The sequence below is a fragment of the Sprattus sprattus genome, assembly GCF_963457725.1.
Source record: "Sprattus sprattus genome assembly, chromosome: 5".
Classification (NCBI taxonomy): domain Eukaryota; kingdom Metazoa; phylum Chordata; class Actinopteri; order Clupeiformes; family Clupeidae; genus Sprattus; species Sprattus sprattus.
In genome coordinates this window covers 35690332-35717366 of record NC_137924.1, presented here as the reverse complement: position 1 = coordinate 35717366, position 27035 = coordinate 35690332, and the positions used below count along the sequence as shown (strand labels likewise).

The 27035-nt window shown below is 48.8% G+C and overlaps 1 protein-coding gene across 4 annotated transcripts in view; it reads right to left on the bottom strand.

The window, feature by feature from the left end:
* The window catches only part of exoc6b (exocyst complex component 6B), an 82861-nt gene that overhangs the window by 16682 nt on the left and 39144 nt on the right, over nt 1-27035 (bottom strand). The window contains exons 11-21 of one of the 4 annotated variants that reach the window (XM_080839979.1): nt 26694-26814; nt 26529-26600; nt 26321-26418; nt 25314-25419; nt 25103-25212; nt 19916-20027; nt 18661-18795; nt 18352-18531; nt 16663-16692; nt 10398-10539; nt 7118-7191 (exon numbers count right to left, since the gene is read on the bottom strand). In XM_080839979.1, coding sequence (XP_080696105.1) covers nt 7118-7191; nt 10398-10539; nt 16663-16692; nt 18352-18531; nt 18661-18795; nt 19916-20027; nt 25103-25212; nt 25314-25419; nt 26321-26418; nt 26529-26600; nt 26694-26814 — 1180 coding nt within the window. The other 3 variants (XM_080839980.1, XM_080839981.1, XM_080839982.1) reach the window with 3 other exon arrangements.

Genomic DNA, 27035 nt, shown 5'->3' with positions numbered 1-27035 from the left:
GGTTGATGTTCGTCTGGCTGGAGAGAGCATGGCCTGCCCTGACAAACATGTTGACTTCTCAGGTTCTCCACCTCCTCTTCTCACCTGCTAAACCTGCTGAACCGCTAACAGTCACAGTTATCTCTATGCGATCAGTAAAGGTACCTTCTAATCACAGTTACTGTTGCACTTACTGGTATGCTGTACTTTCTATCTAAACAAACATGCCTGCATCATGCCATTGAAACTTGGGTCAAACTGGAAGAGGGAGGCGGGGTCAGTTCAAAATGAAGAGGCAATGGCCAAACCCCACTGTTACCGTATCCTCCTTCATTAGCGAACGCTCACACACAAACACATTCCCTCTGTGCGTCGTGATTCCAAACAACTTGAGTTGGCAGCCTCCTCATATCTGCTGGGAAGAGTCTGTTAGGAGATCCCTCAACCATTTCTCATCAGCCTTCACCAACACATGCCAGCAGACACACAAACACAGGCAGTACACAGCCTGTGGAAAACCCTCCGTCTCTCCTGGGAATTGGTTTCAGAAAGCGAAACCCTGGCGGTTGCGATAGAGCGGAGGGCCCACGGTGACGCAGTCTCTCGTCGGGGCTGATCAATAGCCTGCGAGGCGGGTCAGAACTTGTCCATATAGAAAAACACCCGCACAAGCAAGTTCATCGGGAAGCTCCGAAAAATGAAACTGAAGGAAGAGTTGGCGTGGATGACATGCAGTTTAAGAGCATGACGGGAAGCGCTACGACGAAAGCCAATGTAAAATCGGTGTGAGTTTCTGTGATGAGACTGTAAGAACGTGAACGACTGGGCATGTCTGATTCTGTGTGTGAATATGTGTGTGTGCAAGTGCGAGTGTGAGAGAGCGATGGGTGTGTCATCTATTTTCAGTCAGTTCAATCCGTGCAAGCATTCCGCTAATCGTGCCCTATCCCAGAACATTTTTTTTTTTTGTCATTTTAAGACTTTCGAGCTCAAAACATTCCCAATCTATTTCACATTCGGAGACCGAAACCACATAAACAGAGGGACAGATGACAAACGAGCATGGAAGACAAACAAGCTGGGGACACTCAGACCGGCAAAGATAAAAAAACTGACACAAAAAAGACAAATGATGTCCTCCTGTTCCTTTTCCAGCCCCAGACACAAACAGTCTCGTAGGGAATTCATAACTACAAAAACTACATTACAGTGACATGAATTCCTTTTTATCCAAGGTGATTCTTCAGAGATCTCCATAATGACCAATTCCAATTTCTAACACCATATGGTGGATGGGGAAAACCAAGAGGGGGGGACTTGCATTGTCTGTATTGGCTGTGTATGGCATCATATAATTGATGTGATGTCTCTCATTCACTCAAAACCATTTGATGTCTCTACCTCTGACATTCTACAGAACTCTCTACAGAACTCAGTTCTGCTATTAGGACATTCTACAGAACTCTGTTCTGCTATTTGGACATTCTACAGAACTCTGTTGAACTCTACAGAGCTCAGTTCTGCTATTAGGACCTTCTACAGAACTCTGTTGAACTCTACAGAACTCAGTTCTGCTATTAGGACATTCTACAGAACTCTGTTCTGCTATTTGGACATTCTACAAAACTCTGTTGAACTCTACAGAACTCAGTTATGCTATTGGGACATTACATGTCAATTCAACCACCTCATTTACATTTTTCGCCTAAATTAAAAAGCATGTTTAGGGGTTTCATAAAGCTACTTAGAAAAATGTTGTGTACCTATCAGTTTGTTTATGGGAACATATATGTACTTGTTCTACAAGGTTCTGATCAGTCTGGCACATAGGGATTCATAGGGAATTGTGTCAAAACGAAATTAAACACAGTTAAATCTTGAGGTTTTTTTCCTTCCTGCTCAAAAAATATTAAAAATATGCTCAGAATACTTGTGGTACTGCTGTGGGGATCTGTTCAGCTTCAAGGCCACAGGTGATTTCTTCTGGCAGAAACTGGCTGTAAAGATGGCTAAAGAACGAAAATTCAGCATATTTTCAACAATCTAATTAAAATGTGGGACACATGGGGGGAAAAAACTTTGATATCATTCCCATAACAAATACAATCTGGTGTTTAAATAATGCAAAACTAGAGTAAAAATCAAAGATGTATCTTTCTTTATGTAAATGTATCTGTAACGGCTTGCTCACTTCTTCTTCCTGTCATATGCACATGCTGACAAATAAGATGAAAGTGCAGCTTATTGTTGCAGTGTTCCAATAACATACCTACAACCCAAACATGCTGTTCATATCAATGACACCTTGGCTTTGAGTTTACTTTCTGAATACCAGTGGGTCACTGTTTTGTCTATCATCTATAACCCAGTTGTCTAACCTCGTCTATTTCATGATTAAAAATAAAACATGCTAAAATAGAATCAATTCCGAGGTGGAGGTAATCTTATTTCCCACTGTGGCTGTGCTGCTTAATCTCTTTTGCTGACACAATATTGCCAAGAAGCATCTAATGAAACAATGAACAGAAATGGAACAGTTTGTCAATGACCTGTTTGCAATTTGAATCACCAAAATGTTAGAAAGCAACTGGTTATGATAATCCTGTCATTTAACAGCCAATTCATTTGCTCAGGCCACCGTCTCAGAGGCTTTAATGTGCCCTGTCACACCCACACACAATCTGGGATAAGCAAGACATTTCTGTATGCGTGTTGTTTCTCCAGTGGCCCACGGATCACAGCCTTTACTAGTGAAGCTCAGAGCCAAGCCAGCAGCCACATCCTCAGAGCGAAGCACAGCTCACAGGAGGCTGCGGCTAAGAGCTCATCTCTGAACTGACCCCGAGGGCTTTTCAAGAGGTGCTGCTCTTCAAAGGTTAAGCCTGTTGGCCGACTCTCCTGCCAAGGGCCGGCGTTAGCTGTCAAACAGGGCTCTGGTTGAGCAAGTCTGCATAAACACTGGCCTGAGCGAGCAGTGAGCAGCAAGCAGCGAGCTCCCCTCTCTCCCCTCTCTCCTCTCTCCTCTCTCCCCTCTCTCTTTTCTCTCTCCTCGTCCGCTCTTCACTCCAGGAAAACTGTAAGGGCTGATGGCTTCTGCCGTCTTCAATATCAGCCGCCTCCACCACAATAACCAAACTAGACGCGTTTTTGGGTCTGACACAGCACTCCAATTAGCGGGGGCAGAAGTGCATAAATTCTCTGGCTGGAACATTCTCTGGATTCCCTGGCGGCATCAGAAAAATGGACCACTCTGGGTTTTGGGAGGGAAAAAAAGGCAAAACTATTCCCTGTGCTGGAGGCTGGAGCTGCCCACCCGACACATGCCCCTCTTCCAGAGGAAAGTTTCAACTTCTTGCTGTCTAACCTGCACCCAACCTTTCCAACCCAGAGTACATTCTTTCACGGTGGTTTCTAAAGACTCTGGCAGTAACTCTATACACACACACACACACACACACACACACACACACACACACACACACACACACACACACACACACACACACACACACACACACACACACACACACACACACACACACACACACACACACACACACACACACACACACACACAAAGAGAGAGAAAGAGAGAAAGAGAGAACCAAAAAAACTAAGAGAAAGAGGTAGAGAGAGAGAGAGAGAATACATATTGAATAAGACCCAAATAAATCACAAGACCCCTATTAGGCAACCCAAGTGAAATCACTGTAATGCTGTGAGATTTTGTCTCATTAAACAGAAGAGGCGCTGACAGCATCCAGAAGGTGGGTTAACCAGTGAGAAAGTCAGAGCGCTGGAGAGGGGAAAAGAGATGGAATGGGGATATTAAGATGAAGAGAGAGAGAGAGAAAACAGGGGAAAAAGGAGTAGGTGATGAGGCCTTGTCTATGAAACACTCAAGCCAAAGACCAGGAGCTCATCCAGAGTTCTCTGGGATGGGCATTAGAGATGGATGGAGAGACACTGTGAGTAAGCAAGATGGAGAAGGAGAAAGAGAGGGAGAGAGACGGAGGAAAGGAAAGAGCGAGTGAAGAGGGGATGACTCCCTTGACGTGCACACACGCACTGGACACAAGCACTGCTGAGGTGGAGGAGGGGATGGAAAATGGATTTTCCACTTCAACCTCTCCGAAGCCTCCGAGGAATTCTTGGATAATGCTTGCGGAGAGCCCACAGGAATGCGTAGCCGCCTCGTGGCTTCAAACAGCAGACTTACCCCTCTACACTACCCCCTGCACTGGGGAAAGTGTGTGTATGGGTGTGTGTGTCTCTGTGTGTGTGTGTGTGTGTGTGTGTGTGTAAGTTCTGCACTTTGCAGACTCCAGACCATGTGCTAGAACAAAACCTCAATCCTTCTCCATCTGTGGAAGCCATCGGTTAATCTCTGCACCGCAAGGCCTGGATGGATGTTAGTGACCTGGAGTGGGCCCAGCTGAGTGACACCTGCACTAGGCTGCCAAATCAATGTAGTCCCAGGCTTCAGGCCCGGGGCCCTCTTTGTCTTGTCTGTCTATCAGTGAGGGATTGCACCAGCTCCCCGGGACAGTTGGACAAGAATTCCTTGAAACGCAACACCAGTAACGACACAACAACACACAACAAACATGGCCCCAGCACAACACAACAACACACAACAAACATGGACCTGGCACAACAAGGAGGAAACCACAAGCCAGCCTTCCATCACCGCGTCAAGATAGAACCGAAGAACCGAAAAACTGTCCAGTCACGGATCCCTCCTGAGCCAACACCCCCACCCCACCCCCCCAAAACAACACCCACACACACCCACACATCGCTCCAACACCTCCCCCACCAGAGGAATGTGGGTATGTGGAGGATCCAGGGCAGAGTTGAGGCCGGCTGTGGCTGGGAGAGAGCAGCTCCAGCGGGGGGCCTGCCACACCGCAGCGGCCTGCAGGACTCCCACGCTGCAAGGCCAGCCAAGGGTTCCCACCGCCACTGCCTCCCACTGACACTAAATATAGCAGGATAGCCACTACGCACTCCAGACCCACGAGCCACTCTCTCTTTCTCCATCTCTCCCTCTCTCTCTTTCTTTCCCTCTGTGCCCACACCATTGTCATATTTTCTTTCTGTTCATTTGCCCTCACTGTCTAGCCCTTTTCTCCTCGCCCTTTTTGTGACGGAGGGACTCACTACGCCTCTTCCACAGGCCAGTTTATCTTGTCCGCTCATCTCCTTTCACTTGTCTCGCGTGTCTCAATCTCCCACATCTCAGAGACAACAGTATGCCATAGAGCATGCCACAGTATGTCTCATCTGTCATCCCACCCCTTGCCCAGCCACCTTTTCTCTGACATCCCATTGAAATGAGTGACAGCAGAGGGTGAAGCCAGGGCAACTGTTCCCTTTCAATGAGGTGGGGGGAGAGAAAGAGAGGAGGATGCGAGGGGCGGAATGAAAGACTGAAAGACACAGGAACGGAGACGCCCTCTCTCCATCTTCAAACTGCAACCCCCTCCGCCGCGACGCCCTCGTGGCTTCCGGACTGTTCTCTTGTCTTGTGCGCAGAATGCCTGCTGACCCCCCAGTTCCATCCCAGGACCCCAGGGAGGCTCGGAGACAAACATGGGAGCCATCAGGGTGATTAATCGGGCCCATTCAGAAGCGGTCTCGCGGAGGTGCACCTGGGTCAAACGTACAGTTCTGACTCCAGCCCTCCAAAGAGTTGTGACGGGGTGGGGAGCAGCAAGGGCTGATGGGATGGATGAAACTCTGGAAATGTCACCTGCCCAGTTCTGACAGCAAATTACTCAGAAGGAGGCTAAGACACAGAAGAGACACCCAGAGACAACAACGCCTGTACATGGCCCCTTCACTTCAAAGCCAAATACAACCAGGAAATGTATACATTGTTCCTCACTTTAACTCTCTCTCTCTCTCTCTCTCTCTCTCTCTCTTTCCTTCCCACCCTCAGTCGCTCGCTCTCGGTCTCTCCGTTCTTTTTGAGAAACAAAGCGAAAACCAGACAAGTCTCACAAACATCCCCCCCCCCATTCCCAATTCCTTCAGTGAAGTCAGGTTTTAGAAAGCCACATGGAAAACAAGTGGCACTGCATCATGGTGTCAGCCTGGACAAAACGGGATTGTTTTAGAGGAAGAAAGAGCCATCCGTCACTGTCTGTCAGCTCATTCATCCTGGCCTCCTCCTGCATCCAGCCCATCCGTCATCCCTGCTCCAGAACTGACACACGCCCAGGTTGGCCACACTGCTTTCAGAAGAACCAGGGGGGGGGGGGGGGGTTGTGTATTTAGAGTGGGGAGTGGGGTGGGGGGTGCTGGTGATTTGGGGGGGGGGGGGGGGGGGTCATACAAATACATACACCCATACCCCCTTTCGATCATGATTTTCCCATCCACAGCGGACTGCCGCATTTGCACACAGACACACATCACAACACACACATTCTTGGGCCAGTCCTTTGCCAGTGTGCGATTAAAACTAAAATCAAAAAGAAACAAATGGTACCAACACGGCCTTAATAAACATGTTATGGACAACAGCAACAGAAAGGAGAGAAGAAAGGGGGATATTTCATTGGTTTGGTTGAAGGAACACGTGTGCATGTGGCTAAAACCAGCCAACCTTGACTCCCACAGCACGGGACAGCGGTACTGTCAATGTGTACATGAAAATAATAAACTGTGACATTTGTATCCGAGACGTCTTAAAACAACCAACGCTCAGACATTCCTGGTGACGTTGACATCACTGACGCAAATCGAAACACACCACACGCGTACAACCTTCCACTCCTACAGCCTACAGACCTCCAAAGACAGTTAGGGCAAAAGCCACACAGATGAACACAGATAGCAAGACAGAAAGAGAAAGGGAGAAACAAGGGAGAGAAGAAAAGAGAAATAAAACCAGAGGCTGGGGTTGAAGTTTCAGAGGGCCAGGGCGGCGGGGACAGGGGGAATAGGGGGATAGGGGGTGCTCTTTTGTGGGATGTTGGTGGGGGTATGTAGCATGTGGGGTAAACAGGAGCAAAAAAAAAAAAAAAAAAAACAGAAGAAAGGGGGAAGGAAGAATGAAAGAAAAAAAGAAAAGACAGAGAGCAAGAAAGAAAGAGAGGAGAAAAGGGGGTAAAGAACAACAAAGACCTACTTGTCTCAAGTCGATGAAGGCGAGCAGCAGTGTGTCCCCCTGGAAGCCAGGCACCGGGCCCGCCCTGGCAAACCCTGTGGGAAAGAGAGGGGGATAAAGAGAGCAGCGAATTGGCCATGGAGCAGGAGATTGGCAGACGGATGACAGCCAGGACAAGGGGAGGACAGGGGGAGGTTCAGAGGGGGGCTGGGGTGGCGGGGGTGGAGCGCTGGGAAGGGGTGGAGGTGGTGCTTGAGCTTTTGGAGGTTTCAGTGTGGGATGGAGGAGCTTGCCGAGAATTGGGAGCGGGACGCAAGATTGGGGAGGGAGGAAGGGGGGGTGGAGGGGGTGTTCAGGGGCAGCCCCCTTGCAGGAGTGTCACTACATCTCTCCGGATTTGCCACAAGGGGCTTTGTGAAATCCATCCGAAAGAAGGGGCCAAAGGAGTAAAAAACTAAATAGACAAAAAAACAAAAATCATCATCAAATAGCCATTAATCCTGCTCAGAGTTGGGGAGAGACATGGGGGTGGATGGGACGGAGCGCACCAGAATGACGGAGTACGTGCGGAGGGATGAGGGGCCTGCCTTCCCCCCAATAACCCAACAGCGCCTTTGTACACATCATTCCCATGGGGCCGCGGTCCCAAGGTGGCGGCACGGGACGGAATGAGGTGAGCACCGAGGGGGGGGGGGGGAGGGTGTTGAGGTTGGATGCAAGACTACTCTGCTTTCTCTCCCTCTCTTTTTCTCCTCTCCCTCTCTCTCTCTCTCACTCTCTCTCTCTCCCCCTGGCTCTCCCTAACCCCCTTATTTGGAAGGGGACTCATAAACAAGGGAGTTTTCGCCCCCTTGTGAAAAGAGGGGAACGGTTTTGACACGCAGAGACAAAACGCGCCGAGCGAGGCGAGATCCCTTTCACCCCTGGACGCTGTGCGCTTTTCTCCGCTCTCGGGGAGGATTACACGCCTGCCATCTCCAGTCCTGACCCCAAGAAGCCCACGCCAGCTCCCCTGCTTCTCCCCACCCCGTCCCCCCATCCTCCTGCCAACCTTGCACATCTCCCTAGGGCCTTTCTGGAGATGAAAGCGCCCGCGTGGTATTTACCAAAGGGTGGGGGGCCCCCAGGGGCCAGATGGCAATCAGGGTTCACGTGACGCTTCTGTCAGATCGCATCTCATCACATTCAATATAAAACACGCACAACAATGTCATCCCCTCTTTTGTGGCTATTGCTCCGCGCCATGTCAAATCTCACAGTGACTAGACTTTCCAACCCCTGTGCAACCTGGAACTGACTCTGGGAGCGAGCTATTGAGGAGCCAGTGTTCCGTTTTTTTTCTCCTCAGTCTCTTTCTCCTCTCATTTCTCTCTCTCCCATCCTCCCTGCCTAGCTCTCCCATCCTTCCTTTACTTGATGGGGTGACCAGCATTCCATAAGGAGTTTAAAGAGACAAATCAGCAAGTGAGAGTCACGTCAGGGGAAAAGACTGATTCACAGCGCCCCCTGTGGACAAGCAATAAAACTGCAGTTTCCAAAACTTCCCGAAGGAGCAAAGCATGAAGTCAATCTTCGGAGATAAATACAAACAGAACAACTAAAACTAACTGGATGGGAAAAGGCATACCGACTGAATCTATTAATTTACATTAAAAAATATCAGAGAAGACACAGGCAGTGCTCGTGTTATTTCTCACATTTCAACTTTCATTTCAATTGTATTAATTTATATAGAATCAACAAGAGCAGACATTGTCTCAAAATTCTTTACAGAGCCCAAGACCTGAGGTCAAAACATCAAATATGCTTTTCCAGCATGGCAGATAATCCAAACCATGACCCATATTCCACACAACAGCAGGGGAAACCTACCCTTGTCTTGCACGGTAGCCTCACTACTACTGGAGATGGTGAACCAGCTAAGCACCATCTTTTATCCCTCTGAGAGTGCCTAGTGCTGGGGCTACCACTGTGATGCCGCCGCCCCCCCCCCCCCCCCATCTAAGCTCATCATCAAGGAATCAGAAGTCCTTCACCTTTAGGCCAAACTGTGCTGAACAGAAGCCCAATAAATACAGTAGAACAATCTCTAGCTGTACAAATCTGACACATTACAAACAGGACTTTTACACACTTAAAAAAACACTTTACAGTGTTAATAAATGTGAAAGGGATTGGACATTTCTTTGACAGATCATTTTTAAGGCTCCGGTCATGATATAGGCCTAATGCCAATGACTCATTTCTTTCCACCTGAGGTTGAAAATGATTTCAGCAAGGTTCCTCGAGAGGGCTTGGAAGTGCACATGCATTTAGAGAAAACACAGAAATATTAACCCTCATCATCTTACTGCACGCACTTAATGCCAAACTGCGGCGTTTTGGCAAATCAAGTCACACTTTAATACTAAAAGAGGATTTGCAACTAATGCTGAACATGTCCAAATCCGCCCCACATCATCATGATGCTGTCAGTTCTATTACCTTTCAACTTCAAATTTTCCATCTTTTTTTTTGATGTGGTGGAAAAACAGAGCATGCAGAACAAACTAGCACACGGCACAGCATGGACCTGAGCCCCTCCATACCACTCAGGCACTGGGCTCTGGAAAACACCTTGACACAATTGTATTGTTTGGCGCTATATTAATTAAATTGAATTGAAAAAATTCATATGCCAGTAAACAGTATAGGTTACTAAAAGCAAACTGTAGGGCCACTATGGCGACGGGGTCACAGTATGAGGTAGGACAGGGAGGATATTAAATGAGACAATCTCACCCCATTCTTCTTGCCATTCACCCCAGGCTTTCCCTGACATTATGGGAAAATCTATTTCCATAGCTGTCAGCGGTGAGAGGCGTCAGCATGGAGTGGTGGGGAAGGAGGTGGCCAAGGATGTGTCCTATCCCTCCCCTCCCCTCCGCTCCCAGCCTCAGCGAGCCTCTCTCCACACAGGTGTCTGGGGCTGCTCCATGCAGCAGATATCTGGGGGAACGTTCGGGCGGAACCCTGAAGAAGGTGGTGACAGGCCAAAGTTGGCCTCATTCTCATGGCCAGCAGCGGTATTCTTAAATGCCGCGCCACTGACGCACGCCAACGCCCAATGGTGTCTAGGCACAGCTCCACATCTCCACATCTCCACAGCTCTAAGGTCTACAGGTCTACTCTCTCTCGGAGGAGGTGGAAGGGCAAAAGGCTTGGGGTGATCGGGGAGGGAGAGGGACGGGTGGCGGGTTAAATGTGTGTGTGTGTGTGTGTGTGTGTGTGGTCCGGTGCTGTGGTGATTGGCGGTACTCACGCTCGCACTCCTTCACGTCCACGTTCAACTGCTGCAGCGCTCCCATGGACACCTGCCTGACGTCCGGCTCCAGCAGCTGCTGCAGCAGGGAGGTGGAGAGGTGCTTACAGGCTGACATGCAGGCCGTCTGAGCCACCTTACCCTAACAGAGAGAGGGAGAGAGGGGAGACAGTGAGAGGTGGACGTGGAAGTGGAAATAAATCCTGGGAGTGGTAGGAAGAGAGAAAGAAAAGATATAGAAAGAATGCAGAGAAAGAGAAAGATGATGGGCACTGAAGGACAGAGAGAGAGAGAGAAAGAGACAGAAGTAATAGGCTTTTAGTTGATGTGAAGGACACTGTGACCTAGAGGCCATGATGTAAAGGTAGCCAGCGGGTACAGTGCTGTGTAGTTAGTAAACCTCTTTCCTCCAACACCTTAAAAGTTGTGCCAGCGAAAGATGCTAGCATTCATAGATTCTAGCCTCCTTGCTAGCACGCCCGCCTCCCATGCCCGAGGTTGTGAGTTGGAGGGACTGCTTGTCCACACGAGGCAGGTTGCACTGGCACACATGTGAATGGAGGTAACGTGATCTGGGTCTCTCCCTCTGCCTCCGTCTCCCTGTGTGCAGACCCTGTCCACTCTCCTCTCTAGAGACATCCATCACTCTGCTGTGCACTGGGACCCCTCCCATGTCTGCTTGTTTTACACTAACTGAGCCTATTTCTCCACACACACACACACACACACACACACACACACACACACACAGGGTGTATAGGAAGGAATTCTTCAGACAGAATGGGATGAGACAGGCACTGTAGCCCTGATTCATGAACTTTTCACTTAAGGCCCTTCAGGTGACTGTGGCCAAGAGGTCTAATGACACACCATTCAGAACACGTCTGACTAGACACGTATGCACTGACACAAGGTGGGGGATGTTATTTTTCTATACTATATTCTTCTTATTTGTGTGTGTGTGTGTGTGTGTTTGTGAGAGAGTTAGTGAGAGAGAGAGAGAGAGAGAGAGAGAGAGAGAGAGAGAGAGAGAGAGAGAGAGAGAGGGTAAAGGAAAGAAAAAAAACACTGTTACACTTTTTATTATGTTAAAATGCACAAATTATGTTTTTCTGAGATGTGCATGCATGAGAGTCATACATTGAATCTACAGAGGAAACACGCACACGCGCACGCACACGCACACGCACACGCACACGCACACGCACACGCACACGCACACGCACACGCACACGCACACGCACACGCACACACACACACACACACACACACACACACACACACACACACACACACACGGCCCCCACATTTCTCGCGACCCCCACAGAGAAGGAAAGAGGTAAAGAGGGCATTGATGAGGAGCTTTCCACTGTGGAGCTCATGAGCACGTAATTACTCCACTCAATCTGCAGGCTTTGAAACAGGGTGTGCTCTGCTCTGCTCTGCTCTGCACATGGGACGTACTGGGGTACAGCAGGGACGAGAAGAGACACATAACACACACCACAAGCTGCACTGATACACACATAACACACACAACCAGCTTCCCTGATACACACAGTTCACTTTCCCATGAGGGAAAACAGCGAACCAAGGGGCAGAGTGATTGTCAAGCTGAACCACTTCCCATTTCAACATCAGACAAATACACATGATGCACTGTGTGTGTGTGTGTGTGTGTGTGTGTGTGGTGACTGGACAATAAACATGATGATGTTCTGGGCATCCATTAGAGAGTTTTAACTGCCACACTAAGATCACCCACCTGCTGCCCAATGCCTCAACCATGTTTGTTGACATTCTTTTTTCCCCTCCATGCGGTCTCTGCTGAATTTGTGCTAACCGCGCGCACACACACACACACACACACACACACACACACACACACACAGATACCTGTCTCCCAGGAAGCCCATTATAATCACCCACAGAGTTTCCTGCCCTGATTGGGGAATGGTGAAGGGGATTTATTGCCTTGGCGTGCAACGGTCCATTTTTGATTGGGTATGTCTGTGTATGTGTAATTCTCTTCCTTTGTGTTCCTCTGCTATGGAAGCCCTTAATTGCTAACACTCTTTGCTGCTTTATTTTATGATCTGGCAAAGCTAACAGGGAAAAATTGTTGGAAAAACAGATTCTTTTTTTTTGTGTGTAATGCTGAAAAATGATAAACAGTCAACAAAGACGGGTTTATAAACAATGTTGGCTTTCTTTGCAGGCATATGTTCTCTATTCACGTCCTGTGTGCGTGTCGGAGGAGGAGGAGGAGGTCTTATTATTGATCACTCAAATCCCAACGCATGATGCTCTGTGATGCTCTGTGCTTTTGAGAAGAAGAAAAAAAAACTACGTATCTGTATTGATTCTGAACTATATTAGAACACCTGGCTTAAATGCAGGTTGGTGTTGTAACAGGGTATGTCAGATAATTATATGGTTTTATTGTGATTCATTTATATTATTTGAATTGATTTAATTGATAAATAAAATGTCAAATTATAATTCAAATGGAGGTTAACTTAAGTATAGCTCCTGGCCTGGTCTTCTTTCAGTATGAAACCCAGATATAATTATAATCCTAGGCGGCACCTTCAAACTAACACTACACCTAGGTACCTAGGTATTGACAACGCATGCTTGAAACCCATTCCACCTGAAAACAGTTATGGACATTCAATTGCACCCACCTTCCCAATGCTTCTACACTTCCCAAAGCAGTCTTTGAGAGTGTAAAACCATATTATTTTAAAGCATATCCATCCTCCAATCAGTACACTAGGACCTTGACATTCACATTTACAAGCATATGCAGCTGGGTGATGCTGGTATGCCCTGAATGTTGACCAGAGGTCCCGTAGGCCGGTGCAAATAAGCAAACCAGTAGACTTCTGGCCCAAGGCACCGAGCAGAGGTGCAGCCTCAGGAGCCGGAGGAAGGGTGGAGGTGCAGCCTCAGGAGCCGGAGGAAGGGTGGAGGTGCAGCCTCAGGAGCCGGAGGAAGGGTGGAGGTGCAGCCTCAGGAGCCGGAGGAAGGGTGGAGGTGCAGCCTCAGGAGCCGGAGGAAGGGTGGAGGTGCAGCCTCAGGAGCCGGAGGAAGGGTGGAGGTGCAGCCTCAGGAGCAAGAGGAAGGGTGGAGGTGCAGCCTCAGGAGCCGCAGGAAGGGTGGAGGTGTGGAGATGGAGATGTTGGGTAGCGGAGGGGTGGAGACGGAGGGGTGGAGACATAGGGCACTCCTTCCCGCTCACAGTAGCACATTTGTTTTACAGTTCAGGGTAGAGGCATGTTAACAATTAGCCTTTGGGCTCAGCAAAGGGTGAAAGGGGGAGAGAAACAGAGAGAGAGAAAGAGAGAAAGAAAAAGAAAGAGAAAGAGAGATGGGGGCGCAGACTGCAACTCCTCCCGTTTACAGTCCTCCCATTCTCGACCCCTTAATTAAGGAGAGGCTCATCAAAGTGCTCATTAAAAAGCACTCGGCTCCCCACGGCAGAGAAAATAAACAGCCATTAGCCTGATCGACCGACAGGGCGGGTGACTGGGAAAACAAGAGCCAGGAGCAGGAGGGAGAGGGTGAGAAAGCAGGTGAGTGAGAGACAACAGAGGAGAAAGTCTACAGTGACAAATAAGGTGAGAGGGTTAAAATGGGACAGAGGAAAGAAGCATATACATATAAATTATAGGCCAAGAGGAAAGAAAGGGAATAATGAGAGAGAGAGAGAGAGAGAGAGAGAGAGAGAGAGAGAGAGAAAGGGAGATGAAGAAAATATGGAATATGGAAGAGATTCATAAAAGTTGTGGTGAGCGCCTTGTGGCCAGCGTGCATGAGCCAGCAGCCTTCTCACAGAAAATTCCTCTACCCAACGCAGGAGCTCAACGCAAATGGTGTCGGACACGCCATGCACACCAGACACACTCGGCACCCGCAGGGTCCCCAGGGCTTTCGCGTGTCCGGGTGCCACTTGTGTTTAGAAAACACAAAACCTCGCCACGGCCAGTGTTTACCATAGCAACGAGCGGGGGGGCACGGCAGCCCATAATCAGACACAGAGCAGGGAGGCACGAGGACGACCAGAGGGCTGTCAGGCGCAATCACACTCCAGCCTCAGATGCGTGCTACAACACGGTCATCTCCCTTACATAGGAGCGCTCCCTCTCGAAACATCCAGCACACACACACACACACACACACACACACACACAGAAGGCAACAGGACACTGCACGACTCTCTACTCCCAAGTATCAGCTTGCTGTGCTTGCGTTTGAGGAGGTGCTCAGAGAGTTTAAATAAATAGTAACTAGTCCCAAACCTGCTGGCCAGAGGTGTTTACACACACACACACGTCCAGAGTTACACAATGCTTCCATGCACCGCTGAGGACAGCAGGAACATTTGAGAGTCATTTAGGATCAAACCGCACGCACATGTGAAAGCAGAGACACACACACACACACACACACACACACACACACACACAAAAAGAGAGAGAAAAGGAGTCTCGGACATTAAGTGTCAGCATGCCGTTAGCCTCTGGTCACAAACTGCTTGAGAACACATACCACATGTGCAGAGAAACAAACACGCTCTAGCTTCCCCACACTCTAGATAAATACATGCAGAGAGAGAGAGAGAGAGAAAGAGAGAGAGAGAGAGAGAGGTAGAGGAGAGTAGAGGAGAGGAGAGGGATGGAGAGCAATGGAGATCGATGGAGAGGGATGTAGAGGACCAACAGAGTGAGAAGGAGTTGTTGCATTTGGCAAATGAAAACACATTAACCAAAACCAACAGCTAGAAACCTCTCAGAACCACTCTAATTAAATATATCTAATATGTAACATGAGTAATAATCATAAGAACACACACATACTTAGTAAATAGGTTACTATGGTATTTGGTTCTTAAAACAAACTTAACTTAGACACATAGGCCAATAGGCAGAATCCCGCACACTAATATACACAATGACAACGAGTGAACTTTGTGTCTGCAGGTGCTATCACAAACACCCCTTTCAGCCTTGGCTTCATCTGGACCATATAATATCAGTTATAAATGTCACAGTTCTCCTTTAGTGTTATGCCAACAGGATCACTTCTGCCCCTCTGAGGCGGGCAATATCAACACGCTGTGCTGCGCTGGCACGGGTCAGGTCCCCCCTGGACGATGACGTGTCTGAGCTTGTGTTCTTTTGTGCAACAGGCTAAGTGATCCTTTCATAAGAGCGGACTACTTTCCACACCTTGTAAGAAACTGTGCAGCAGGACTGGCCAACCTCCTCCAGAAGATCCAAAATGGCTGCACGCTGCAAAGAAGTCCAATCAGGCGAGTAGCCTCACGGAGTAAAAACCTTGCCACCGCACACCAGCCATACCTCTCTTCGGTGTGAGCAATGACCCAGCCTGACTTTACACAGCCTGCTTGCCTGATCCAATGGCTTCTAAGGGCCATGCATGCCTCTGCTCCCTGGCCTTGTGGCGCGTGAGCGTGAGTCTGGAGCAGTGGGCCCGATCTCACCCCTGCGCTCCCTCCACACGTGGCCAGGACCACTAAAGCAGCTCATTTGAAAACACAGGGTCAAAGAAGGATATTCTTGAGCTTGTTTTTCAGGCTAAATGTTTTCGTCTCCCTCTCTCTCTCTCTTTCTTGCCTTCTTGTGCTCTCGCTCCCTCTCTGTATTTGTCCCTTCATTTCAAAAGCATACGCCTGAGTTCCTTTAAGTGCACGGGACACCGGGAATGCTAAGGCGTCTTAGGGTTCATCGCCATGTGAGCTTTAAGTTGCTGCTGTTGTTTTCCTGTCTACAAGTAAGGGAGAAAAAAAACAGCACGCAAAAAAAGGTGGGGAGAGGGAGAGCATACATGTGTGTGTGTATAAGTCACACATCAGAGCATACATGTGTGTAGAAATCACACTCATACACAAATCATAAATATCTTATGTATGCATTAGCATGCCAGAAAGAGGTTTGTCCACTGTTGATGCCCATCAGTCAACAAGCATGCCACCAACCTAATTAAGTCACAGCAAATGGAGCGTGTATACACACACACACGCGCGCACACACACACACGCACGCACGCACAAGCACACGCACACACACACACACACACACAAGCACACACACACTTCTCTCAATGGTTCTCAATCAACGGTTCAGTCTGTAAGAGATCGAATTCCAGGCAGGGAGCTTTAGTGGTGTGTTATGGTCAGTGCTTGGTTGGTTGGTTGCTTGGTTGGTTGGGGGTTAAACCACACCGTGACCATACTCACCGGAAGGGTGCCGTGCTCAATGGCCTTCCCCTAAAGGAGAGAGAAGGTGAGGGGGTTGAGAACATCAATCAAGCTCCGGAGCCCGTGCCATGGAGCCCGGTCTGTGGAGATCCAGAGAGTGTGGCTGGAACATCAGTGTTCTGTGGTCACGTGCGAGCTTGTGTCATTCGCGGCCCACGCCAAGATGTATTCCCCTGATTGATCTGTGGTCAGGAAGCGCAGGGATCACGGCCAGGGCTGCACGGGACAAGCATTCATAGATCGGAGGATTGTGGCAACGGGGTCATTCCCTAAGCAGCGAACTTTTGACTGGGCCGAATCTCGGGGAACGGGGAAACACAAGCACTTTCCCATGCCTACGCACACGTTTTATGGGACAAGAGCAGTGGCCGGTGGCTTTGGCATAACCTTATCAGCGCTGACGGTCAAATGAGAAGCGACATTTACAGAGAGGGGGACTTCTAGGAAATGGGACTGTGGTGAAGCCGTGTGTTTGCGACAACTTGGCACGTGAGAGCACTCAGAAATCACGAGAATGTGTGTACGTGTGTGTGTACGTGTGTGTGTGTGTGTATTGGCGTCAGCTCAACAATGCAAGTGCTGTTGTTTCCTGAGTTTCTTCCTGTGTAGCGAGTGTGTTTGGGAGGGGAGGGGAGGGGATGGTGTGGGTTAGGGGGCTGTCGTGGGGGCGCTGGGGACCCAAGGGTCACTCTAGATCAAGGGTGGAGATTAGAGTCTGACCCTGGAAGCAGCTTTCACCGCCTCGGCTTTAGAGCCTACAGCAGGGCCTCGTTTCACTGGCTGACCTCAGGGACACCTTTGTTCTGCCCCCCACCCCCCTTTCAACAAAAAAAAGAAAAGAAAACATGTAACAAATCCTCGGGCAGTGGCCACAGGGGTCAGTCCACGGGCAAGGCCGGCTGTGCAAGGGCACGATCTCCAGTGACCCTCTGGCTACTAAGCCTGGTCGTTAGCTCCATAGAATGGTGAGGGGCCCCAGCGTGGTGCACAAAGCTTCTTGAGCGGGGCAATCCCACTTAGCTTCCCACCGGAGTTCAAGTGCACAGCACGGCTAATCCCCTTAAAGCAATGGAGTCGATGAGGCCGAGCCCCCTGGGAAAGGCATAGCTAGTGGCTAATGACTTAACCCCGGGCTTTACGTTGGCCATGTTAAACAACCACATGGGAATAAGGACAGACATATTAAGAAAGGGGGGTGTATGGACAGACAGAGGAGGAAAATGACAGGTCGGAGAGAGAGAGAGAGAGAAAAAAACAAGACAAAAGCAACAAAAAAAGAAAAAGAGAGAGAGCACAGAGTGAGAGACAGGCCTCTATTAGCCTGGATGTGTCTCAAAGGGTCAGAGAGATGAAGGGTGTGTGAGTGTGTGGTCAAACTCACGGGCGATGGGTGAAGGGTGTGTGAGTGTGTGTTAAACTCACGGGCAGAGAGATGAAGGGTGTGTGTAAAACTCACAGGGAGAGAGATGTAGGGTGTACGAGTGTGTGGTCAAACTCGCAGGCAGATGGGTGAAGGGTGTGTGAGTGTGTGGTCAAACTCACGGGCAGATGGGTAAAGGGTGTGTGAGTGTGAGTGTGTGTGTGTGTGTGTGTGTGTGTGTGTGTATCAAACTCACGGGCAGATGGGTAAAGGGTGTGTGTGTGTGTGTGTGTGTGTATCAAACTCACGGGCAGATGGGTGAAGACGGAGAAGGTGCTGCAGAGGAAGGCAATGAGGTCACTCAGGTAGTCACTGGCCTGACCCGCCCCCTGCACCGCCATCCAATCATAATCAGCCAGCTGCAGGAACTGATCGATCTTGTGGTTGAGTTTAGTGTAGATCCCCGCCTCAGCCGTATGTCGTGCGTCCTACTCAGAAGAAAAGGTAGAGAGAGAGAGAGAGATGGTGGGAGACAGAGGAGAAAGGGAGGGTCAATAGACATATGGTAGACACCCTTGAAGAGGTGCGGGGTGGACAGGGCCAAGAGCCCAACATGCCTTAAAGGTGGAGGTGCCGTAGAGTTTGGTGGCGTTCATGGTGTCAGGGGGCACGTTGGTGATGTTGGAGATGAACTCCTCTAGGTAGTGGCAGGACTGCTCCAGGTGCGTGGTGTTGATGATGATTTGGACCAGCTGAGGGGACACACACACAAGGAGACCATGCTTGAGGTTTCATGACTTTAACCCCTTAACTTTCAGTCACATGTTATAAAACTTTCAGTCACATGTTATAAAACAACTCAACACTGCCATGCTTACAAAATGGAAACACACTAAACACAGGTGTGCAGTCATCCAGGTCCGGCAGCGTTACTGCACACATTTCTATCCCAACTTGAAGGACTTACTTTTGAGGCAAATATAGTCTGCTCATGTTTGGGCATCACAGCGGTCTTCTTCCAACACAAACAATAGATACCAGAAACATATTACAACCATTTGAGTTCTCCCAACAGGGACTGAAGCCTTTGGAAGGCAGAAAAAGGTATTAACACAGCAAACTTTGTGTGCGTGGTTAACAGGTTTGGCTAAAACACCAATTCTAATGGAGCTTTGGGTAATGGACAACACCTCTGTCCCCATGGTGACCTTCTCATGCCAAATTGACAACCAAGCACTGCATGAAAACCTCACTGTGCCTCTCCACACCTCCACCTCCCTCTCTCTCTCTCTCTCTCTACCTCCCCCCTCCCTCCCTCCCTCTCTCGTCAGTGGCACCCAGCTGAACTCCATATCTGGAGACTGAAGGTTGTAAACAAAAGTCCATAAAAACGGGGTCAGGCAGACTAAACACACTTCTGAGGCAGAGACAGTGAGAGTTAAGCCCTGGCGAGCGCGGCGGGGGCATGCAGAGGCTAGCGCTTCCTGAGAGGTAGGTGTCATGAGGGATGGCTAAGGGACACGGAGGTTAGGAAACTCTTGGGGAAGAGGACTGGGAATGCTGGGAGGAAACGGCTGAGAATGCTTTTGGGAGAGGGCTGAAGGGTTGGGAATCTGGGAAGCAGGGGGGGGTGACAGGGTGGCTGGGGGTGACACGGTGGCTGGGGCCTCCCGTGGGACCCTGGAGGTGGATGGGGAGAAGGAGTTGACGTCGCTGAGGGCAGTGGTAGCCTGTGATGTTCACCTGGTACCTATTTGGAATCAGCTCACACCAACGCACACACACCTACACACACACGCACACACACACGCACACACAATCACTTCAAACAACATTCAACAAACAAACAAACAAACAAACAAACACTCTCACCTCTGCTAGTCCCACATTCTTCTTCTTGATGGCGTACTGAAGGCAGTTGCTGAGAGTCCTCGTGAGCAGCAGGTTGGTGGACTTGCGGATCATGTCATCAATCTCTGTTGAACTGAGAAGAGATAACACCCCTTACTCCTCTGATCCCCATTGTGTGAGTACACACATACACACACAGACATCCAGCATTTACCATACACCACGTGCACATCAGCATGCAGTGCCTGGCTGCTGCAACACTAATTCAACCTCTAGAGGGACCAGTGTCAAAGATGGCTAAAGTCCCTGCTCCTGTGTGACTGAGGTCTCGAGAAAATTACAGATGTTCCAAAAACAGATGCTGCAAAAGCAGCGGGGTTATCAATTTTCTCATCTCTTCTTTCTCCCATTGTGGAATTTAGGAAATGTTCAACTGCGGCTAATGGAACGCTCATGTCCCAGTTTGGACAGGCAGCCAACCTCCTGGAGCGGGCAACTGGAGTGGGGGAGGGCAAGAGTAAGAGAGGGGAGAGGAGTAAGGAGGAGAGTGGGAGAGGGGAGAGGAGTAAGAGAGGGGAGAGGAGTAAGAGAGGGGAGAGGAGTAAGAGAGAGGAGAGGAGTAAGAGGGGGGAGAGCAGTAAGAGGAGTGGGAGAGGGGAGAGGAGTGGGAGAAGAGTAAGAGGAGCGGGAGAGGGGAGAGGAGTAAGAGGAGTGGGTGAAGAGTAAGAGGAGCGGGAGAGGAGTAAGAGGAGTGGGAGAAAGGGAGAGCGAGTGAGACCAATCGTAGGATTGATGAGATCCATGCAACACTGTGCTGCTTCTCTAAAAAGAAAACAAACACATTCCTTCTAAATTGCTAAATTATCTCCTCCATTTTGCTGTGAGGACAACAGCAGCCTGTGCAGAATCCACTGACTTCAGAGCAGTGGCAAGTAGCAAGGACAGATGTAGACTGAACATGCAAGTGGAAGAATCAAATTCAGGAAAACAAAAACAACATTCACGAGTGCAGTGACCTTACACTCCTGGTTTAAAAATGGATATTCCATTGGTTTTGGGCCCCACCATGGCTTGTTGGTGTGCACTCGGTCACATGACCCCACCACGTAAGAAAGATAAGAACACACACTCACACACACACACACTCTTCACCCATCTGCCCATGAGTTTTACACACACTCGCACACCCTTCATCTCTCTGCCCGTGAGTTTTACACACACACACACACACACACACACACACACACACACACACACACACACACACACACACACACACACACACACACACACACACACACACACACACACACACACACACACACACACACACACACACACACACACACACACACACCCTTCTGGACAGTCCAGACAAGGATGAGGAGACGGCAGCAAAGAGCCAGGTGTCAAGCTGACTGCTCTATTTGGCAAGTGGCAGCTATAACAGCAGCCATGAGATCATGGAGAGAAACGTCACCCTGTTTTCCTCTGCCTGCCGCACTGAACTCTGGGTCATTAAAGGTCAGCGCGGGGAGAGATTGATGGACTCAACCTGAGGAAAATAAATGATGCTCGCCTAAACCCATGAAACAGGCGCTCAGGAACCTAAACTGCCCCGGTCAGGGCGTACTCCAGCTGCAAGCACAGCTGTCCAATTGTTTATTTAGCATTTCGCACACATTAAAGAGGATAAGCAAATAACATTAAATGGTTATCATCATCACCAGAGACCCATCAAAAAGCCCAAAACTCGAAATTTCAAAGACCCTCTAAAACAATGGACGGCGGACAAGGACATTAAAATACAGATTTAGTGGTTATGTGGAAACACACATGCTCGAGTTACTTGCTCAGTCTATGATTCGCTTTTGGAATAGGTGCTGGGATTATCCTAGGATGTGACCAGAGATTCCTGGGGCAGGAGGGGTGCGGAGTGGTGCGGTCAGGAAGGAAAGGAAATCAGGAGAGTAATTTGGTTGATTAAAGAGAGAAAAAGGAGCAGGAGGGAGGGACGAGGGGGGGGAGGCGGCCGCAGCGGTGGTTGGAGCGGAACCGAGGATGGATGGATCCTATTGTGAGGCACCTCTCTCGCTCCCTCCATTTATTTATGCAAGCCGCTTAGGAGCCTGCCTGATTAGCAACTGATCCTTAACAGGAGGGGAAGAAATTTAAATATTTCCAGCGTTAAACATTACAGACTTAATTGAATACCACTGATGGTGATGCTGGGTTTTAAGGACACTCTGAAGGCACAATGACACAAGGATGCACATTCTGAGGAAAGGGAATTCTGTAGTAATTGCCACAGAGAAATCTAAACCTTCAAGTCACTTGGAAAACCGAATGATTTTTGAGTGGCGATTAGGGCTGTGAAATGTCATATGCCTCCCCAAAAGCCAAAAGTCCCTTTTGTATAGAAGCAGAAGTTCAAAGTTCACAGATGCATGAAGTGAAAGGAGAGAAAAAACGGGTAATGAGAATGACCAGAGGAAATTCCTGAATTCCTGCGAGTCAACACCACCTGCACTGGCGTTCTCTCGTTCCCTCTCTCCCTCTCCCCCTCTCCCCCTTCCCTTCATCCAGCAGCACCTCTCATCTCCGTATTGAATCCGGTGCAAACCGCAAGGCCTAACTGTCTCCTCCTCCGTCTTTGTAGTATGCAGCTCTGCTCCCCGTCTGCTTTGGTCTGTCACTCACAGGTTTCCGTTTCCGATAACCACAGGTTTCCAGCCGCCTCCACCACCACCGCCCCACCCCAGCTTACCCCACCCCACCCCACCCTGTCCACACACTACTGCAGTTCAGTACATCTGGTGGAGTCTGATGGCTCCCTTGCCTTCAAGTCCCACAAGCCCTGCACTCATTTCTCACATACTCTAATGAAGACCTGTCTGTAAACTGAAAAAAATGTCAAATATGCTCAGCACCGCTACACAAGCCACTGGCTGCTCTTTTTTCAGGCAGTTCAAAAGTCTGGGGATGGGGACTTGATGCTGCTCAGAGCCCAGGCTGACTCCATGCACTCCACACCACACCAAAAGGAAAGGCTGCTGGGTGAACAGGGCTGAAAGACAATCCCCTCAGAGGGTTCATTTCTCTTCATCTCCCATTTCTAACGGACACACCCCACACCACCACCACCCCCACACCCCAAAGAAGAAAAAAAAACACACACACACAGATGGAGTGAGTGCACAAACTCACATTGAACAACATACCTCCCTTGATCTCCCTCGCGCTCGCTCGAACACACACACACACACACACACACACACACACACACACACACACACACACACACACACACACACACACACACACACACACACACACACACACACACACACACACACACACACACACACACACACTTCAAATTCCCCCATCGTAGGCTATGCATGCTATGCAATAAATTACCAGCTTTAGCTGACAGTAATAAAAAGGATAATTTTTAGAAACGAAAAAGAGGACATAGAGTGTTAAAAAGCTCACAGGGCCATTAATCCTTCCTGACTGTTTCCTAACTAAACAGTCTTATTTCCTTGCCTGGTCATTGAACCATCAAAATCATTACTGAAATAACAAAACAAAACAAAAAAGGAGTCAAACAGGCTTTTTAAGCACAGGAAGTCTGGACAACAGAGGAACTTTAGGAAGCAGGTTTAAGGTTGCTAATATCTACCCACCTTCTCAAGGTCTCGCTTTGAGTCGACCACTAAGGAAACCCTTCTAACCCCTGGCTACCAGCACCAGACACCCCCACCCCACCCCACCCCACCCCCCAAATCAAGATCAGGCGGCCAGACGGTCCATCGTCCTGTAGAGGTAACCAGACCTGACACACACGTCCCAGAACATGCAGGCAACTCAACTTCAAACACACTCAAAAACATACCCTATTCTGAAATGGCCAATCATTGAATTCTAAGCTTTGCGCAGACAAGCAACCCCCACCATGTCTGTTGCATGTAAGAACCGGACAGAGGGCTTAAAAAAAAAAAAAAAAAGAACTTTTGTCATCGATACTACCGGGTACAAACTCTGAACTCTGACCTTGACCTTCATGACCCCTCAGGCCTCAATTTGAAAAGGTACTGTGGCATGGCTTTAGGGGATCAGATTCACTGGTCTGCATCCCAGAACTCTGCTGAACATGTATATATGTATAGCATAGCTAAAGCTGACATTTTCAGGGATGGGGCTACCCACAAAAATGCAATATGCTGTATGTCAAGAATGAGTCTGACTGAAAAAAAAAGCTAAATAAAGTATATGCCTTGATATGTATGCAAATATATAATGTATATGCATGCAAATCATTACTTACTGAAAGCCTGGTTGTTTTACTACTATTGGCATGCTTCATGAAAGACAATGCAAAGACTGGATACCATTCAATGAAATACGCTGGTTATATGGTTAGGCATATACACCCTGCATGGAATACTATCAATGTGGACATGTGTGAGAGCTTTTACTGTAAGCCTTAAAGAACTCACTGAGAGACATCTCTCAACATACAACCCAAAACACTCCCATTCCCAGGGCCACTGTGGACCTGGACAACACATTAAGAGAGCGCGGAGGGCTGGGTGTGCTGACGAGAGCTCGTGTGCTGAGGAGGCTGGCGTGTGAGGGCGGGAGGCGGCGCTGTTAATTATCTCTGTCTCTGATGACGGCCAGACAGACAAGACAGTCGGTGGCGGCACAGAGATGGGCTGAGGTGTGAGAGCATGTCTGGCCATTAGTCCTGGTTGAGTACAGCACTGCACCTCCAAATGTACATCAGCCACACTACTGGATGTCTATGTGTGTGTGTACTGTGTGTGTGTGTGTGTCTGTGTCTGTATGCTAGAGCGTGTGTCTGTGTCTGTATGCTAGAGCGTGTGTCTGTGTCTGTATGCTAGAGCGTGTGTCTGTGTCTGTATGCTAGAGCGTGTCTGTGTCTGTGTCTGTGTCTGTGTCTGTGTCTGTGTCTGTGTCTGTGTCTGTGTCTGTGTCTGTGTCTGTGTCTGTGTCTGTGTCTGTGTCTGTGTCTGTGTCTGTGTCTGTGTCTGTGTCTGTGTCTGTGTCTGTGTCTGTGTCTGTGTCTGTGCAAGAAGGCAAGTCTATGTTTTGGAAAAATATTGTCACAGTGTGTGTGTGTGTGTGTGTGTGTGTGTGTGTGTGTGTGTGTGTGTGTGTGTGTGTGTGTGTGTGGTTTACCTGAGGTGTAGGTCCTCAGAAAACTTGAGACAGGCGTAGATGAACTCCTTGAGCTGGCTGTAAACTCTAGGCACAAACTCTGAGAAGGGCAGCTTCTTAGGAAATGGACTCTAGAGGGGACAGAGTGATGGCGAGAGGGTAAAAAAACACACACTCTTTCTCTAAATTATGAATCAGAGCTACTATCTATCAGGTGTGACCTTGGGCTCACCTTGTCCAACTCTGGGTCCTGGAAGGGGAACTGACTGGTGATGCTATGATACTCCTCTGGAGTGGAGACTGGGATGGGGCTGTAATTGTCCAGGTCCAGGATTTGCCTGAGTGGGATGGAGGAATAGGTAGAACAATCTTCAGGTGTCTTCAGTAGAATCACATGTAGGTTTCAGATGAATCATTACAGTTTCATCACCAGCAGAGGTGACCAGAGGGATACAGATAAACTAAACTATGCTGTACTGACACATAAATAAAAACAAAGCCAAGAATGAAAGATGGAGGACAAAGCGCTTCAGAGGTCAAATATAAAAGTTCAAACTTAATGTTTGACCACTTGACCTTCATAAGAATTCAAATACACAATTTGGAATACTGTTATTAGGACAAAACCCAACAACACTTAAGTCTGTCGATCCACAAAGTGGGAGGCGTGTGTGTGTGTGTGTGTGTGTGTCTGTGTGTGTGTGTGTGTGTGTGTGTGTGCTCATCTCATGTGTTTCTCCAACATTCCATGTGTTTTTCAGGGCCATACACATTCCAAAGACTCCGTCTCCTGTCTGCCACAGCCAAAGAGTCTCCCACCGGGAATCCACAAGGATTTGCACAAGGTCAGAGCCGTGTTCCCATCCGGGCTTTTTCCCAGCCCATTCCGGACACATTATCCTTGCTCCTCTGACTCAGGACTTTGATGTGCCTTGGCTGGCTGGCACAATGGGCAGGCACTTCCCTGGCCTTCCTTGTCCAAGTTTAAATGGGTTAAGAGACTTCCAGAAAGTTTCTGTGAAACTTCTCCTCTGAGGATGCCAACAATGCTTTTGTTTTTTATGTTCTTGTATATGTGTGTGCGTTGTTGTCATCAATTTGTCATGAAGTTAATGTATCTTTAATCGTTTAAAGGATTCTCAGTGAAGTGACAACAGCACCAAAACCTCATGCCTCAAACACAAAAGACCAAAAAAACAGAGATATCCTCCTTCATCTCAGACTTCATCTTCATCTCACCTGAAGGACACGGCCCATTTTTTCAGCAAGATCTCGCCATACTGGTCTCTCATCTCCAGTAGCATGTCAAACAACTGGTTTACGGTGAAACCATAACCCTTTAGGACGAGAACCAAACACCACGGTGAAAAAAAAGCAATGATAATCACACAGATACAAATGTAACATCACACATAGTTCATCTTAAGATCACATGTGTGACGCCCACCTGTAGTGTGTCTGCGAAGAGCACAATGAGGTTCTTAAGATCCAGTACCAGGTCAGGATCGGTGCAGTATGACTGTGATGGAACAGGGAGAAGAGGATCAGTGAATATCAGAACTGTTCCTATGAGGAGCCAGGCGAAGGCCATAGGCATAGGTGCAGGACCTACTGAGTGTGTGCGCAGCGCTGCTATGGTCTTGGACAGGGCCAGGTCCCACAGCTCCTCTAAGTATGCCCTGTTCACCAGCCCCTGGGTCGTGTGGAGGACTTGATCCTCCACAACAAAAAACCTGTCAGGTGAGGAAGGAAAAATAAGGGAAAAGAATGAACAACATACTACACAGGTAAACACAGAAGAATGAACAACATGCTGATTCAAGGTTGGCCATTCTATACATTAGATCAGTTCACCGAATTAAATAAGAGGTATTCGTCCTGGTCAGGAGACACGAGGCGCCGTGCCCAGACTTCTCCCTGTACATGTGGGCCTTCACCCGTCCATCTCTGGGCA